Raw genomic sequence first — 17,184 nt, 5'->3', positions numbered from 1 at the left:
TAGTTTCATAGAAATGTAATTTCTACGCAGCATTTTCAACACAATGTCCGACACTGAAATTGTGTTTCCTCTTTGGAAGAAAACTGCTGAATCAGAAAAGCATTAATTATATAAAATAAATGTTTTAAAAATAATCATACAACCTATGGTTTTAGTTGAATTTGTAGAGTTTTTTTTAAACCTTTGACGTTTAAATTGTATTTATGAAATACGTCGAAAGTGCGTTACTTGTTGTTAAAATAGATAAATATTCAGCGAGTTGCAGCGGAGCTGGTCCTGCTGTGTCTGTGTGTCTTTTTTTATTAACCGGAGGACTAAGTAAAAGCCACTCAGTTTTTCCTAGCTATGAGTTTTTTATTACATATTTGTCGTCGTTCTTTATTTTGCTGAATCATGTTAGTTACGTTAAGCTAATCCAGCTAGCTAGCATTCTGCAGTGGAGGAGGGGAAGAGGAGGACACTAATAATGTGTCATGATGGCTTCAAATTCTGCAGTTGAAAAAGGTTTGAAATGCATGTTTTTAGCTACCTCTTTGTACATTTTAGCTAGACACTGATATACACAACTCTAAGGCTACGCAAAGCTTCTGCAGCTAGCTAGCTAACAGTTTGCCATATTTCACATATTTCCCTTACAGGGGACATTAAGTTAACTTAGCTAGCTAGTTCACTTAGCTTACTCTTCAGTTATTAGCTAGCTACAGTGGCTAGAATAAGTATATACACCCATGCTAAAGTTGATTAAAAAGAGGAATAAAAAAAACATATTTTGGAAATTGGAGATTGATTTGGAATTTAATGCCTTAATTAAAAAAAAAATGGAAAATCCAACCTTTTAAGGAAACCAATTTTCTTTGTGAAGGAATAAATTATTGTAAATAAATAAATAAATGTTCTTCCTTAAAATACAGGGGGCATAAGTATACACACCCCTATGTTAAAATCCCATAGAGACAGGTACATTTTTATTTTTTATTTTATAGGGTATGATATGATGGGGTGTTAGTTTGATTCCAAAGGCCAAGGGAACTTTATCAGGATGCATTGTATCCTGGATCCATGAAATACCTGGCCTTTAAAAATAAAAATGTGCTGTACTTATGCCCCCAATATTTTAAGGAAGAACATTTATTTATTTACAATACATTACTCATTCACAAAGAAAATTGGTGTCCATAAATGGTTGGATTTTCCTAACTTTTTAAATTAAGGCATTAAGATCAATTTCCAAAAGTTGTTTATTTTATTTCTCTTTTTAATCAACTTTAGCATGGGTGTGTAAACCTATTCTAACCACTGTAGCTATATATTGATTCGATAAATGGGACACATTGGTGTTTTAGATGGGTCAAACCCAAAAACTATTAGTTTAACAATATGTTATAGAGAGTAATATATAATAGTAGGAAATGAAAAACAAAACAAAAAAATGACTAAACACCCCCCACTAATATCCAAACTACTGTATGTGTGTTTCTTTGGTAAAGTATAGATTGCATTTTTGAAATGTTGCAGAAGAACAGTTAACTAATGACATGTTTGTATTATTGAATAGCAACATGGCGTGAAGGTGACAGTTGTCTGGCTCCCGACCCAAGAGATGGCACCCTGCGAGAAACCACCATTAAGAGACTGACCTCCACCTCTCATAATAATGATGCTACAGCATGGGTGGTATTCACTGACCATAATAAAGATGCAGAAGAAGAAGAAGTGGAAGCTGTACCTGTCTCCAAACTCATGAGACCGGGCTTGAATCACTTCACCCAGGAGAAACCTTTGTTCCCCAGCAGCATCACAGACACCAGGCTTTGTGTCCCTTTAGAGTTGAGTGATGTTGATGGGGACAGAGTCCCCTACACTATCAACAGATACCTGAGGGATTACCAGAGAGAAGGTATTAGGTTTATATACAACAACTACATCTGTTCCAGAGGTTGTATACTGGGGGACGACATGGGCCTGGGAAAAACTGTACAGGTACAAAGTCCATTAGCCGCACATCTATTTTCAGAATTGTTTAAATGTCTGCATGCTTTCTTTACATGGCTGTCCTTCAATTTCATTGTCTCCACCTCTTTAATCTTATTTAGGTAATTGGTTTCCTTGCTGCTGTGTTGCACAAAACAGGCACATGGCAGGACATTGACAACAACAGACCTCAGTTTCTGCAGAGTCAGATACCCTCCAAGCAAAGTAAACCCAACAAAGTGGGTATTGAAATATGCTAGTTACATAAAATACCAGTTGCATTACATCAAGTGCTGCAACAGTGTAAATCTACACATATGAATATTGATTTGTCATCCAAACAATTTTGGTGTTTCCATGATCTGGTCTAGGTGTTCCTCATTGTGGCCCCACTGTCAGTGCTTTACAACTGGAAAGATGAACTGGACACATGGGGTCACTTCCAGTGTGTGGTGGTCCACGGGCTGAAGAAAGAGGAGGAGTTGGCTCGCATCAAGAAGGGACGCATTGAGATCGCGCTTACTACCTATGAGACTCTGCGCCTTTGCCTGGATCAGTTTAATAAGTAAAAACTGTGCTCAACATTCACAAGCAATAGCCAAATTATAAATTACATGTTTTCTGTGGACATGTATTCAGTTTCTTTTCTAAATATATTATAAATTAGTTCCTGTACATGTTTTTTTTCTGTGACTAAAATATCCCCCCCTCCCCCCTCCTGCAGCATAGACTGGTCTGCTGTGTTTGTGGATGAGGCCCACAAGATAAAGAACCCAAACTCTCAGATCACTCAGGCCATGAAGGATCTGAAATGTAAGGTCAGAGAGCTTTATGTTTGTGTTATTGTTTCATAATACTATTACTAGTGTGTTACTATACTCTGCACTCAAGCAGTCCTCATCCCTGCTTAAGAAAATAGAATGAATTGTACCACCATCATGATAAGCTGCTAAACAATAGCAGGCTTAGCTTTGGATTTGGACCATGGTTTTGATGCTAGCTTTGCACTTACTTATTTTCATCAGATCAGAGTTGGCCTCACTGGCACCATCTTACAAAACAACCTTGAGGAGCTGTGGTGTGTCATGGACTGGTAGGTTAAAGGAATACACCACCGTTTGTTGAAATAGGGCTAATCACGGTCTCCCATAGCTGTAGATTGGTGGGCCAATGCATTTTTGTCTCAGTGCATGCATTGTTTCAGTCTGGTGCAACACCGGCAGCGTCCCCGCTAGTTAGCTTAGCATAATCAATGTAATCCTATGTTGCCGGTTAGCATGTTTTGAGTAAAGGTGATTCAACCAAAAAACAACAACAACCTAATTACTATGTGTGGCCTGTGTATTCACAACGAGTACAAATAGCAATGCAGATTAAGACTAGACTGTGTCCCAGGCAGATATTGATTTGGGACTATATTGGGTGGAAGCACAGCCAAAGCACTACTACACGGCACCGAGATATCATACAGCAACTCTGTGTGTGTATAGGTCTAATATGGGTTGATCCGTCCTGTAAAATTACCATGCGTCATGTTCAGAGTAATCACTTACTCTGTGGACAGCTGTTTATTGAGTCCTTCTGCGTTTTTCCCAGTTGACTTTATCACACCGAAAAAAGTTGAGACTGCAGGATGCCTCACGTCCTTCGGCTGTTGAGTGACCGCAACCTCCTCCTCCTCTCGTTTTACTTCCCTCACAAACTCCGCCATGTTCATCTCCATTCACCGTCTACTGTAGGAAAACTAGTCAGCTAGTCACATTGGGTGTGTTGACGGGAGTTGGGGGGTTCAAGGTGCTGTGTGATCTCTGCGCCTATGTAGCAGTGCTTTGGCTATGCTTCCACCCAATATAGTCCCAAGTCAATATCTGCCTAGGAAATCTGCCTTGTTGTTGTTATTGTTGTTGTTGTTTTTTTGTTGGCTCACTTTTACTCACAACCAGCTAACCGGCAACATAGGATTCTATTCACTACGCTAGGCTAACTAATGGCGGTGCTTCCAGTGTTGCACTGGACTACATCAGTGCATGCACTCAGACAAAAAATACATTGGCCCACCCATCTACAGCTAAGGGGGACCGTGATAAGCCATATTTCAACTAACGGTGACGTATTCCTTTAAGAGACTTTTATGTTACAACATATTTGTCCTTTGCATATCTGAAAGCACATTTCACAAATCTCATCCCCTGTAGTGGAAGCAATGTGATTGCAATTTACAACTTTTTGCTGAAAAAAAGTTCTTTTTCACATTCATCTACTTTTTTATTCTATTCAGGGCCTTACCTGGTTGTCTTGGCAGCTTGGGACATTTCAAGAACAGTATTTCAGATCCGATTGAGCAAGCCCAGAGGCACAGTGCAACCAAACGTGCCCTAGCTACGGGGAGGAAGACCGTCAGAGCCCTGGTGAGGAAGATTTCCAAGTGGTTCCTCAGAAGAACTAAAGCTCTCATTAAGGAACAACTGCCTAAGAAGGATGACAGGGTAAGATTGGTGAAGTCAAACAAGGCTTCCTCTTCTCTGGGAACTCACTGTTCCCCATCTACATGACAATATTTCATCATCATCATTTTCAGATGAAGGTCCATGCTGTCTAAAAGCAACCCTCAAATAGAGCTAAAGCGTGTGTTGTGTTTTCTGCAAAGGTGGTGTACTGCTCTCTGACAGACTTTCAGCAGACGGTGTATCAGACAGTGCTGGACACTGAAGATGTGATGTTAATGCTGAGGTCTTCAGAGAAATGTGACTGTCAAAGTGGACGCACCCGGGGAAGATGCTGCTATGATGTTAGTTCACCCCTTTAACCATTGTGTGCCTTTTGTATGCTGTGTGTTGTTATGTGTTAAACGTAATTGAAATGGTTGAGCTGTATGTGCTTTTACGTGAATGTTTTTTCTACTCAACTCACTTCCCTTGAATCAGAAAAACATGATGTAAAAATATACTTTGTGTCATTTAGGTGTACAGTTTGCAATCAAATTTTTAAATAAAGTGTACTGCAATGAAATTCAAAACACTACATTGGAGCCTGTTACCTTCGTCCAATGGAACCTTTCATTGTTGCATTTGAATAACATTCATGCAAAAAGTTGAAATGCTTGAAAACGTAAACATTGAGCCCTCAAATAATATCTTTTTTTTTTTTTCATCGCAGACAAACTCAGAAGGGGCACAAATGAAGGCGCTGTACTTTAGTTACTTGGCTATATTGAGGAAGGTTGCCAACCATGCAGCACTGCTTCAGTGCACTGCAGGCACCAGCAAGAAACAGGTAGAAACACGTTGTCCTACTGAATTACTATACTTGTTCATTAGAGCTATATCCTGGACCGTTTTTGCAGACCTAAGTTCACACTTTTTGTTGTATTTGGTTCACAATGTCACAATTTGCTTCTTACAGGAAAAGTATGTGGGTGGCATCTGTGCAAAGGTATTCTTAAAGTTTCCAGACTTTGTGCAGAGATGCAAAGTCGAAGCATTTGAAGCCTTATCGGACCCGATGTACAGTGGAAAGATGAAGGTATGATTTGGGAAAAAGGACTCAGTCAACTGCTCATTATAGCTTGTTTCAGTGTGGGTGAACATTTCTGTGTTCCTCTCAGGTTTTGCAGAAGCTGCTGAAGCATTACCTGCAAAGGAGAGATAAAATACTTATTTTTTCTCTCTCAACCAAGGTGAGAGCTGTGTTTGTGTGGGTAATATTTTGTGTCCGTGTGTTTGCTCGTGTGAATGCAGATAAATATTGTGTGAGAGCATGGTGAGATTTTTCCCCGTAGAAAACCTCTTTGAAGCTCACAGTGATATAGTTTAAAAGAGAAGTAAGTTTTTTGGTTTTAGAGCTTCAGTCTCATCCATTCAGCCTTTTAATACAACAACAGACTTGAATGAACACTCTTAGTTGCCACTGCTGTTGGATAGGGGTGGGGGAAAACGATACAGCATAGTATTGCAATATTTTCAGTGGCAATACTGTATTGATACACAGGTGCCAAGGATCGATCTTTTATTATAAATGTGTTGGTCAGTGTGTCTGCTTGACAATCACATCTTGCAACAATAAAATTGAAGTGATATGAACAGAGAAATTTATCTTTTTAGATAAAACAGATGTTGACAAAGTTTCCTTTTGGGGACATCGTTTGAAATAGGGAAAAATTAGAAGTTGGAAAAAGGTTATAAATCGCAATATGCCGCAGAATAGTGCAATATGTTCAAAATTGCAATGATATCATGTTTTCATATCGGGAGACGTCTGGTGATTCCCACCCTTACTGTTGGAGCATATTACTTGTTTAGAATAAATAGTAACGGGAGACATTTTTTCTCATGAAACAGATTAATAGGTAGGCCTAGTTATACTGACAGTACAACTAAGTGCATGTGTATTATGCATATTTTTCACATTATCATCCCAAACCCACATTCCCTTAAGTCAGATAAATAAATAATTATAACAAAGTGAAAATACTTAAAGAAATAATTAATAATAAAGCAAAAATGGGTTCTAGGGTTAATTAAAACAGCAACCAATTGGGTCTAAAGGTTGCTGTCACCTGAGACTTATGATAAATGGCTGTTATGAGGTCATATTTTAACGGCCTGTGTTTTGCTTTCTTAGGAATCAAAGAGTCCATACCATAGAAATAAAATACCCCATATAGTTTTGAATGTGTAAGACTCTGTATTACCCCTATATTAAATCAATAAATATACATGCCTGGCGGTATTAAAAAAAAAAAAAAAGTTTGTCTAGTCTACAAATCTCTTCAACCTTGACCATGAGTGAATTTACACAATATATGTAGAGTTATCCATTTTTACACAGTTGAATCATCCATGTTGAACCCTTGACAATTGTTTGTTGCTTTTTGAACCCATCAGCTGTTAGATGTGCTGGAGAGTTACTGCATGGCAGAGGGGCTGGACTACAACAGGTTGGACGGAGCCACCAAATCCAAAGACAGAATGCAGATTGTCAGAGAGTTCAACAACTCCACTCACATCAACCTCTGCCTGGTTTCCACCATGTTAGTAGAACAATAACTAACACAATTTTTTTTTAACAAAATAACTATTCAAAAATGTCAAACCTATTCAAAACCTTGATTCTGCTGATAATTGACTCTGTTCCATCAGGGCGGGTGGTCTTGGTCTTAACTTCATAGGGGCCAATGTGGTAGTGCTCTTTGACCCCACATGGAACCCAGCCAATGACCTGCAAGCTATTGACAGGTAGGTTGTGGGCCATATCTTAACTTAACACAGTATACAATTTTTATTATGTTGCTGCTTCTTTCAACAAGTTTTAAAAAGCAATGTAACTTCCAGGATAGCGTACCAAGGGCCCTATCTTGCACCCGGCGCAGCGCAAAGCCTGACGCAAGTTTCTTTGCTATTTTAGGACTGGCACAGTTGTTAATTTCCTACGTCGTTTAATTTACAAATGCACCTGAGCCCATCTTTGCGGCCAGGGGCGGGCTGGTCTTACAGGGAGGTGTGTTCAGGTGAATTATTGGCGTCTTGGTATCTTGAGGCAGCAGAAAGTGATTGGGCCATTGACCAACAAAAACCTGGTCTGAAGTCAATAACGCAGCATTCATTGTTAATTTAACAGCGCATTAGTGAAATGCGCCTAGGCTCATGCACAGCGCACACACACTTTGCTTGTTAAACACACACATGGAAGCGCAGCAGCACACACACATGCAAAAGATTACAAATAATAATATTACGGTGCAAATCTGCAATCTGCAAATCAATGCGCTAAGGTACAAATGCACCTGGCTGTTAAATTGAAAGGTAGATGACACTCTGATTGTTTTATTGCATGTTAGGCCCAAAAACACACCAATGAATAAATGAAGACACTGAGGACAACCCTTTTGAACCATGCGCCCTGTTGCATGGACCCTTTTTTCTGCCGTCATACTAACAAAAGGGGATTTGGACATGCCCTATGCTGCACCATGCGCTTTACGCCGTGCGCTTAGATTGCTAAAATAGGGCCCCTATTCATGTTCTGTGTTGATATGTTTGTGTCTCTCATCAGGGCATATCGTATTGGCCAGTGCAGGGATGTGACTGTTCTTAGGCTGATCTCATTGGGGACTGTAGAAGAGGTTATCTACCTTAGACAAATATACAAACAGGTACCAGACACAAATAAAAGAAAAACAGAGTGATACTGAAATGCTACAATAACTGTTTGTACTGCATCTGGCACAAGTTAATTTCTTGACAATGCTTTCTAATGTGAGCTCAGTGCTCTGTGTTAGTATCTCTATAAGCACCTATCTACACCTCGATTCCCATCTTCCAGCAGTTGCAGTGCTCGGTTGTGGGGAAGGAGAGTGCACGGCGGTACTTCGAGGCAGTGCAGGGGCATGGTGTCCATAAGGGGGAGCTGTTTGGGATCAAAAACCTCTTCAGGCTGCAGACCCAAGGGACATGCCTCACCCGCAAGATACTAGAGGTTAGATAGCCTACACACCTTTTACTGTGGGATTGAAGATGTGTTCTACTGTAGTGTACTGCCTAGACTCACCTCATCCCACTGATTCATATCCCCGGTTAAAATACAACGTCTTTGGAATTGCCCCTAAAGTATGTTTTTAACCTCATGGACTAGCAGTGGAAGCCCTTAACTAGTTTAATGTAGGAATAAAGGAGGCATGTTGCGTTTACTGTAATTTCCTCTGAATATTAGAACATCAGTTACACACCTAAAACACTTAAATGTCTGTCATATACTACCTAGGATAAACACAAAAACTAAAAGATAAGAGAATCTTTTGTTGATGACTGTGACATCATTAAATTGATGTAAAATGAAATGGTGTTGCATGATGTGATGTTTTGATAAATGTTTGTCACACTTTTCCTCTTCCTGTCAGCGAGAAGGACGAGTGGAGGCCGGTGTAATGACCAGCAGCACACACACAGGCGAAGAGAAAGAGGAGGAGACGAAGGGACTTAACGTGAGTAACTCTGCCATTCTCAGAGACCCAGAACACTAGGACCACTATCTTCCCATCCCTCACTCCTTCTTCTCTCCCAGGCGGCCCACTCATCCTCCTGTTCCCACGTGAAAGAGGGGCTACCTCAAACAGGGACCTTCCTGTCTGTCAGTCAACCTTCTCTTTCAATCTCATTTGAGCTCAAACTCTTTGTCTTTATTGCTTCCATGATTCTTCTTTGTCTTGTGGTTTTCCTGTTCTTCTAAGGCGTTTATTCCAAAATGCCCCATGTCAAAATGAGACTTTTAAATATAGAACAAGGATAAAGTAATAATCTGGCAAATATTTTTCTTGTCAGTATCACATTGATGTTGTCTTTAAAGGTGGCTTTTTTAAAAATATATATATATATATATATATAGTGTGTGTGTGTGTGTGTATGTGGTATGTATATACAGTGTATACTGTATGTGTATATATATATATATATATATATATATATATATCTATATATATACTGTATGTGTAACAATATGTACAGTATGTAAATCTGTGTATGCATATGTATTTATGTGTGTATGTGTTTATACACATATATCTCTGATTGCACTGCTTTTATGTCACCCAATCACCGTCCTCTGACTGAAACTCTCCCTTGATGTAGTGTATTTGTCAAACTGTGATTGTTTGCGATATACTGAACATTAGCCCAGTATTTTCAGTTCCTATTGAGGTTTTGATCATTCTTTTGTCGTGCAAACCTGTTTGAATCGGTTGTAACTGGCTGAAATGAAGCTTACTGCTGCTCCTGTTCTCCGTCAATGTGAGAACTACAAACTTTTCACAGAAACCATTTCAAGCACACATGTCACAAGGATTTAACATTTTAAAAAATGCAATACATTTCGGCAGAGACTTTAAGCCCATGGCTTACAAAAACTTTTACAAAATTTTTTACACTCAATTCTTTGCATTTCAGCAAAACTTGAGGTTCTTTTTCTGCTCTCTGATGCTGTGTGAAACAGCTGGATGTAATTTCTTACATGTCCTAATGGACGGAGCAGACCATACCGACGCCTATCTTCTGCTTTTCAGCTATTTATTTACACAGTGATACTCCTTATCGTCCTGTTCCCAGCCAGGTCCTTTTTACAGGGATGCTGCTCCACTGAGGACCTTTAGATTCTTTCAAAAACACAGAATACACTGGGGTGCCTTGACACGCAAAGAGAGAGGCTGGGGGCGTGTAAGCACGCACATGCACAACCGGGGAAGACTCATCTAGTTGGCATATTTGTGAAATTAGAATCACAGTTGGTGGTCGCTCCCATAAAGGCTCATTCATGTAACTCCAGGAAATGTTATGACCCCAGTGCTTTGTTCATATTACATCATGCTAAGGGCATATATCAAATAGTAATATGATTTATTGTAACTAGCATCTGTTCTGTATTACTCAATGGCATCTCACATGGGCTGGTCCACTGAAAGATGGTATGAACAAGGGAAGTCAGGAATCTGTCGCCCATTTGTGCTATTTTGCAACTTTTTCACACAGTAAATATGTGTTTTTTTTTAAATGTAATTATTATTTCTTTTCAACACCACCTACCTTGGACAGCTTTCTTTGGCAATCTGTTTCTAATTTTCTTTAACCGTTTCTACTGGTTTATTCAAGGAACCTGGAGATTCTTCCGCTACAATCGGCCCAGTACCGAATGATGAACCAGCCAAGGATAGCAGAAGCGCATCAAAGGTCCCCAGAGGGGTGTTGGACTTCAGCAGTGGGAGTGAAGAGGATGAGGAGGAGCAGGGTCTTAAGAGGAAAGCGTCAAAGCCCAGTGCAGTGGATGGCAACAAGGGTGTGAATGCTGCCACTGGTCCTGGTCGAATGAGTCTTCTCCAGCACGGTTTCTCCAGGCTCCTGGAAAGGGTCACTGAAAAACCAGAGTTGGCAGAAGGGGACAGTAGTCCGGGGTCCGAAAGCACCCATGAGGAAGATGCGGAGGGTCAAAAGATAGAAAGGACCTCCTCTGGCATCTGCAAGAGCTCCAATATAGGAAATGGTGAGGCAACAATTACCGGGGACATCTCTAGCAGAGAGGATGGGGGGAATGGAGATGCGAGGAGACAAGAAAGGGTGTCTCTGTTGAAACAGAATACTGATGCTTTAAGAAACAGAAAGGGCCTGGAAATTACAGTAGAGGAGGAGAGTGTTAAAAATTCCTCTGCAGATACGAAGAAACCTAACAAGCTCAAAACTCCCGTTCCAAAAGTGCGTTGCTTTGATGGTTACTCCGATGAATCCGAGGATATGGACATAGAGGCAAAGACGGCGCCCAAGAGGGACGCTTTCAAATCACATTGTAGAGGAGGTGACCGTTGGAGAGAGAGGTTGGACCACAACAGAAAGAGGGAATGTGCAAGTGTTAGGCGCAAGGCCAGATCCAAATACACAGAAGACATAGACACCTTCACATCATCCTCAGAAGATGAACACACGCCTGTTAAGAAAGGGAGATCTACAGGATGTCACTTCACATCTCCACAGACAGAAAGATCCCGAGTTCAGTTGCCAAAAGAGGGTCGGAGAGCTGCAACAACTGACAAGACAGAGAGACAAGCAGGGATATGCAAAGGTGTTTCATTTACAAGTCTAAAAAATCAGACATCCCCGGCATCCAAAGAGAACAACGGAACCATCGACAGTGTGCTAGGTCAGACAAAGTACCTATTTTGATATGTCAAACGATTTTTTATCACCATAATTTCAACATTATAATGTATATTTCCTTCTAAAGGGGGTGTACACGAGGTGGTGTACACCCACTCTAACCAGCGAGTGGTGGGCGGCAGCAAAGCAGAGGAGAGGATCAGTAGAGCCGCTGCACGAGACGTGTTTGAGCGCAAGATGTACTCTCAGCTCCTGGCCAATCACCTTTTAGGAACCCAGGAGGTACATACTGCCTTAACATTGGTCTGGTTCAGTGATTCTTCAAACATAATATTGTGGTTGTATCTTGCTATCCCAAATTAGATTAGATAAATTGAGTTACATTTGACTTTGGAACTTAACAGGAATGCGTTTTTTCCAGAAACATTGAAAGGATTACTTAATAATCCACAGGCCTCCCTGTAAACTGTGTCAGTTAGAGCTGTTTTCTACCAAAATGTGTCTGGCAATTGCACATTGGTTTCTGGAATAAGACTTGCAGCACTGTATCAGACACATGCTTACTATGACAAGAGGGTGACTGTAAACACATACTGTTCTAAGTAGTGCTTGATGAGTAGCAGCAGTGTAGGTTAGCTATATTCCAATCTGTAGCTTATAATGCTGCATGTTTACATGTCCACTATCCTGTCAACATACATCTGCACATTTCAGCCAACAGTTGGTGGGCAAAGTTGGCAAAATATCTTTAGAAAAAGTGGTTCATAATGAGGTTTGTGGACTACTGTGGGTTACCTTTTCTTAATTTTTGGATTAGAGGTGTTTGACTTTAAAGTGTAATTATTTGGCATCTTGCCAATCTTATGTTTGATTGCATCAGGGCCTGTCAGAGAGCCCACCAGACAGTCAGTCTTGCCCTTCTACTGTCAGACTTGAGGAGCCCAGTGTGCCCCATCCAGTCACCTACACCAGCAAAAGTGTGCATCACACCAGACACACCACTTTCATCATTGGAGAGACTCCCCAGGCCATAAGCAGGTACTGAAAGAGTGTCAGAGGAGGTGAGGTGAATAAAAAGAACAGAGGCGATAGCAGTTAGGATAATGCAAAACAATCTGTGAGGAAGAGATAAAAAAGAGCAGGTTGCAGAACAGGAGATGATGGATTAATAACCGATGAACACGACTGAATGAACACGACTAAAAGATGGCATGGTAGAAGAAGAAAAAAAAGACGTGGGTCGACATAGTGAAGGAGAATGAATGACTTAAGATAAAGGGGCCTGCATGGTTTGAATGAGAATAAATCAGGCTAGTGGAGGAAAGGGAGTGTAAAGAATGAATTGGAAAGAGGAATTCCTGGCAGTGTAGGGAATTGTGTGTCTGTCTGTGTGGGTTTGTGTGTGTCTGTGTGTGTCTGGCGATAGACCACCTCTGAGCTTTCCCTTCCACCTATATTTCCCAGCATCATGCCAACGATTACCCACTTATGTTCAGGCTCAACAGTGCAGGAGTTTTCCCCTTCACAACCACAGTCCTTCTGAGACGTACCAAAATTGGTCGCCAAAGGACTTTAAAACCCACACTGATACACAGTACACCCATATCCTCAAAAGCATTTATGCACATATACAGACACACATTACTCAAACACACACCTCTGTCCTGCTGCATCACCTCCACCCCCTGAATTCCCAAACACTTCTACAGACAACTTTACGAATAAGAGGAAGATTGTATCTCTGCCCAGAGGCTCACCAGGGAGTGAAAATACAGACTTGTTACATTTAAATCCTCTCAATTAACCTCGCTGTTTAATGTTTTAAATCCACATGCACGTCGTGTTTCACTGCTTTTACTTTTATTTATTGTTTTTCCAGTGAAAGCCACAAATGGTAAAAAATACCACCGTATTGCTGCTGTACCACCAGTGACTTTGAAGTGTTCTTGTCCCCGAGTCTGGTTATATCAATGTTTTAATGACTGCCTTGGAGCTCAGGAAAAACCTCATTCTGCTAATGGGGTCTGGATATGGGGCTGAATATCTGGAGAGCTATTTATCTTAGCCTAGGTCTGACAGACCCACGGAATATCTGATTAATAGTATAGAGTAGACTGTGTTGGTTTTTTAAAGACAATGTTATTTGTGTGATTTAAAGTGCCTTACTGTATGCTCTCATACTTGCCAAATTCCAGCCATGTACTAACTGTACGTGTGTAAATATGGTGATAAATTCACACAATATTAGCAGATGATATTAGTTATAAAAACATAAAAATTTTTCAGTGCATAAATGTTTTTTCACAATCATTTCTGTCTTTGTGTCCTTTGCTCGTGTGTAGGCAGCAGCTGTCGGAAATGGCGGAAACATTCAAATTTCCCTCAGTCCGTCAGTTCGCAGTAGAGATACTAAGAGGAAACTCAACCCAGAGACTGGCCTGGCTACGACAGTATTACACTTCTCTGAACCACCCTGACCTGGCCAATACGATCACAAACAACTTCCCACAACCTGGTTCAGCACAGACCTGCCCCTCTTTAACTACTACCTCCTTAACAACGGCCGCAAAATCTCACACACATACCAAAACCCCACAAAAGCAATTTCGAAAAGCTAAGCAGAAGCTTAACGACACTCATAAGAATACTGAACCCAAAACTAAGCCTGAATCCCTGCAAAACAACGTTTCTGTGCCACAGAAAAAGTCTAGACACCCACAAGATGATATTCCCGAACCCCAGACAAAGCGTAGAAACGCACAAAAAAATGTTCTATCACCCCAGAAAAAGCTAAAGATCCCACCAATGAATGTCCTAGAACCCTTTAATGATGTACCAAGCCTTGAGTCCGAGGAGCAGGAAGAGCCGGTCTGCAGTGCCAGAGGACATAAGAGGACAAAGAAGAGTAGTGTTTCAAGTTCTGGAGCCTTCAGAGCTGGTGGTGGTCTTGGCTTGGATCAGGCCAACACCAGTGGTCTGGGGTCTGGGGGGACTGCTGCTTTGCTGAACTGCACAGACAGAGATATCCCTTCTTCTCTGGACCTCAGCCATGGCAGGTCCACCGCAACATCCAAACCCACAGCACAGGGGAGGGAGCAAAAGCAAAAATCGCCTTCAAGAACCAGCGCAACTTTTCGAGGCCAGAGTGAAAAACGTCAGACCTCCTCTCCTCCTGTGCAGGCCGCATCCACCTCCAGTCATCGTTCCCTCCTCACAGATCTCATAGGAGACACCTCAATCCTTGATGATCTGTTTAAACCCAAACCCAGGGGTGCACAGCAGAGAGGCGCCCCAAACGCACCCCCTGCTCGCTCCTCCGTGTCAGTAAGCACAGGTTTCACCACACTATCTCCATCTCCATCTAAAATCCCTCTCCAAACTGATTCTGGTTTAGCAGGCCTCACAGACACCTTGTCCTCTCCAAACTCAAACAGATCACATGCACACCAGGTGGTACCCAAGGGCAGTTGCAAAGACTTCTGGGACATCTTGAATGAGGGGAATGAGGAGAGCATCAACAGGTTAACAGATCCAGCAGAAGTGCAGAGGGTTTGCGTCAACACTAACTTTGCAGCAAGAGGTAAGTCTGGAGAAGAGGACAGCAAGAGTCTCTGGAAGACTAATGAGAAGTTCCTGTGGAAAAAATAATACAGGAGGAAGAGAGAGAGACTTTTTACTTATGCAGGTTTTCCTGCCTCAGAGCTTATTTTAGTAGTTTAAAATCTCATTTGTACCTTCTTTTTATTGGATCTAATAATTTATTAATTTGTCTTAATTGAATTAGTAAGTCACTAATGCTGACTGTTACTCAAATAAACAGAGTGTTAGTCACTTTGGGAATTTAAACATTTGTATCATTTATAGAAATTATTGCTTTATTTCTCAATTTTCTTACCTAACCCATACAACCCCTGGAGCAGCACTGTGTGTCATCACAGAGGTATTTACTCGTGTATAAAAAGTGGGAAAATTTAAGCCCAAACTGATCACAATGTTAAAGGAAAGGAGGAAGAATTATGACTAAAAAAAGTCATTAAAAAAAAATCATGTCCAGGCATACAAGGTTGGTTACAAAAGGTGATAAAAGGCCTTTTAATTAACAGGCTTGAAGACATTGAAAATACACCAACGCGCATTGGCTTGGGCCTTCCTCGGGGTGTGACTAATAATTATTATTTTCAATGTCTTTCCCTGTTGATTTAAAGGCCTTTTATCACTTTTTCTAACCAACCTTGAGTGCCTGGACATGTTTTGAATTCTTCCTCAATTCTGTGAACTTTATTCCTTTTCATGAGTAAGAAGCTCAGGATACAAGAAGCACTCCTGCTAGTTTTTTCTTTCACAAATCACGCTGGTAAATTATAAATATGTAATATAGGGCTGTCACTTACCAAAGAAAAACTGAATTCTCACATTTGAGAAGCTGAATCATCAAATGCTTGGCATGTTTCCGTAAGAAACAAACAGTCAAAGGATAATCAAAATCATTGCAAATAATGTATCTGCTGAGCAACTAATTGTTTCAGCCCCAATGTTTTCCAATGTTCTAAAAAAATATGTAAACATAATATATAAATGTGTGCATATGTAGTTAAAGGTCAGTGTCAATGCTCAAACTGTTGCAACTGATATGATGTTAAGTGGATGACAGAAAACCCAACCAGGCGTTGGCCATTATCGTTATTGGATACCATGACTGCCACCCAGGGACTGCTGCCGGCCCTGCAGAGATATCACTTAAAACTCCCTAATGGCTGTTATGTCTCTGTCACCCTGAACACCTCATTGCTTCCCACTGACATGTGAGTGTGCACATTGTGTAGACGGTGTGTTTTCCTTCACAGTGTTCTGCACAGTAATCTGATAGCCTTAGGCTCGGCTCAGTTGCGCTACAACCGGCCCTCAGAGTGGAAGCTGCTGTGCTATTAGTGGAATAATAGGCATTTGAAGACTTAGTGGAGCTGGGAGTAGAAGTGTGAAGTTTACCACCCATCCATCTATCTATCCGTCCTCTCACACTCTTAAAGGGTTTAAAACTGGTGACAGAATCATTTGCACCACTCCAAATGAGCAAAAACAACTTGTAACATATCAAACTCATAGCTGAGCTGTAATGTCATTACAAGGTAAGCCCTTACTGTGTGTGCATGTGCATGAGTGCGCATGCATGTGCTGCACCTCACAGCTGGGTCCGACCTCTTTCAGCTGTTGCACTGAAGGAATAGAACCCCAAAGAGAGCTGCATTGTGTAAGTCTTGTGTTTAGTTTAGCAGAAATGAGAAAGTGCTGATAGTTATCAACAAACAAGAGAAAGGACTACGTGCCTCAACAGAATATGCAGCTCGGCTAGCAGCTCGGCTAGCATGTGTGTGTGTGTGCATGTGCGTGTAGACCTTCTGGGTGGTAGATCACGACAATCTTCACACATACTGAGGCCACACATCTGTCACACCTGTTGAAATCACAGACAGAGTAAAATAAAAAGCCCTTTCTCTTATCCCAACCCCCAAACCCTTCCCTCTCTGCTTTTCTCTTTCTGTTTTACCCACAACTGAGCTTTGCCGATCCCTATCTGTCTCTT

General features: G+C 41.1%; 1 protein-coding gene across 3 annotated transcripts; it reads left to right on the top strand.

Annotated features, from left to right (window-relative positions):
- The first annotated feature begins 237 nt into the window (after positions 1-237).
- ercc6l2 (excision repair cross-complementation group 6-like 2) lies at positions 238-15,564 on the top strand. 3 transcript variants are annotated; one of them, XM_034871616.1, is made up of 20 exons: positions 238-504; positions 1,556-1,980; positions 2,094-2,210; positions 2,343-2,536; positions 2,696-2,789; positions 2,997-3,064; positions 4,250-4,457; positions 4,619-4,759; positions 5,128-5,244; positions 5,374-5,493; positions 5,576-5,647; positions 6,855-7,000; positions 7,110-7,205; positions 8,023-8,122; positions 8,293-8,445; positions 8,867-8,950; positions 10,608-11,646; positions 11,731-11,885; positions 12,484-12,641; positions 13,946-15,564. In XM_034871616.1, the coding sequence occupies exons 1-20, from the start codon at positions 474-476 to the stop codon at positions 15,249-15,251; spliced, it is 4,824 nt and encodes a 1,607-aa protein (XP_034727507.1). In that variant the 5' UTR covers positions 238-473; the 3' UTR covers positions 15,252-15,564. The 3 variants fall into 3 exon arrangements, with proteins under 3 accessions (XP_034727507.1, XP_034727509.1, XP_034727508.1); XM_034871618.1 differs by lacking the exon at positions 13,946-15,564 and adding an exon at positions 13,483-13,902; XM_034871617.1 differs by lacking the exons at positions 238-504; positions 1,556-1,980; positions 2,094-2,210 and having other exon boundaries at positions 2,441-2,536; positions 2,696-2,784.
- The last annotated feature ends 1,620 nt before the right edge of the window (positions 15,565-17,184 follow it).

This window comes from Etheostoma cragini, chromosome 5 (genome assembly GCF_013103735.1).
Source record: "Etheostoma cragini isolate CJK2018 chromosome 5, CSU_Ecrag_1.0, whole genome shotgun sequence".
In the NCBI taxonomy this organism is placed as follows: Eukaryota; Metazoa; Chordata; class Actinopteri; order Perciformes; family Percidae; genus Etheostoma; species Etheostoma cragini.
Note: the sequence above shows the minus strand (reverse complement) of the source record. Positions and strands in the feature narration are given on the sequence as shown.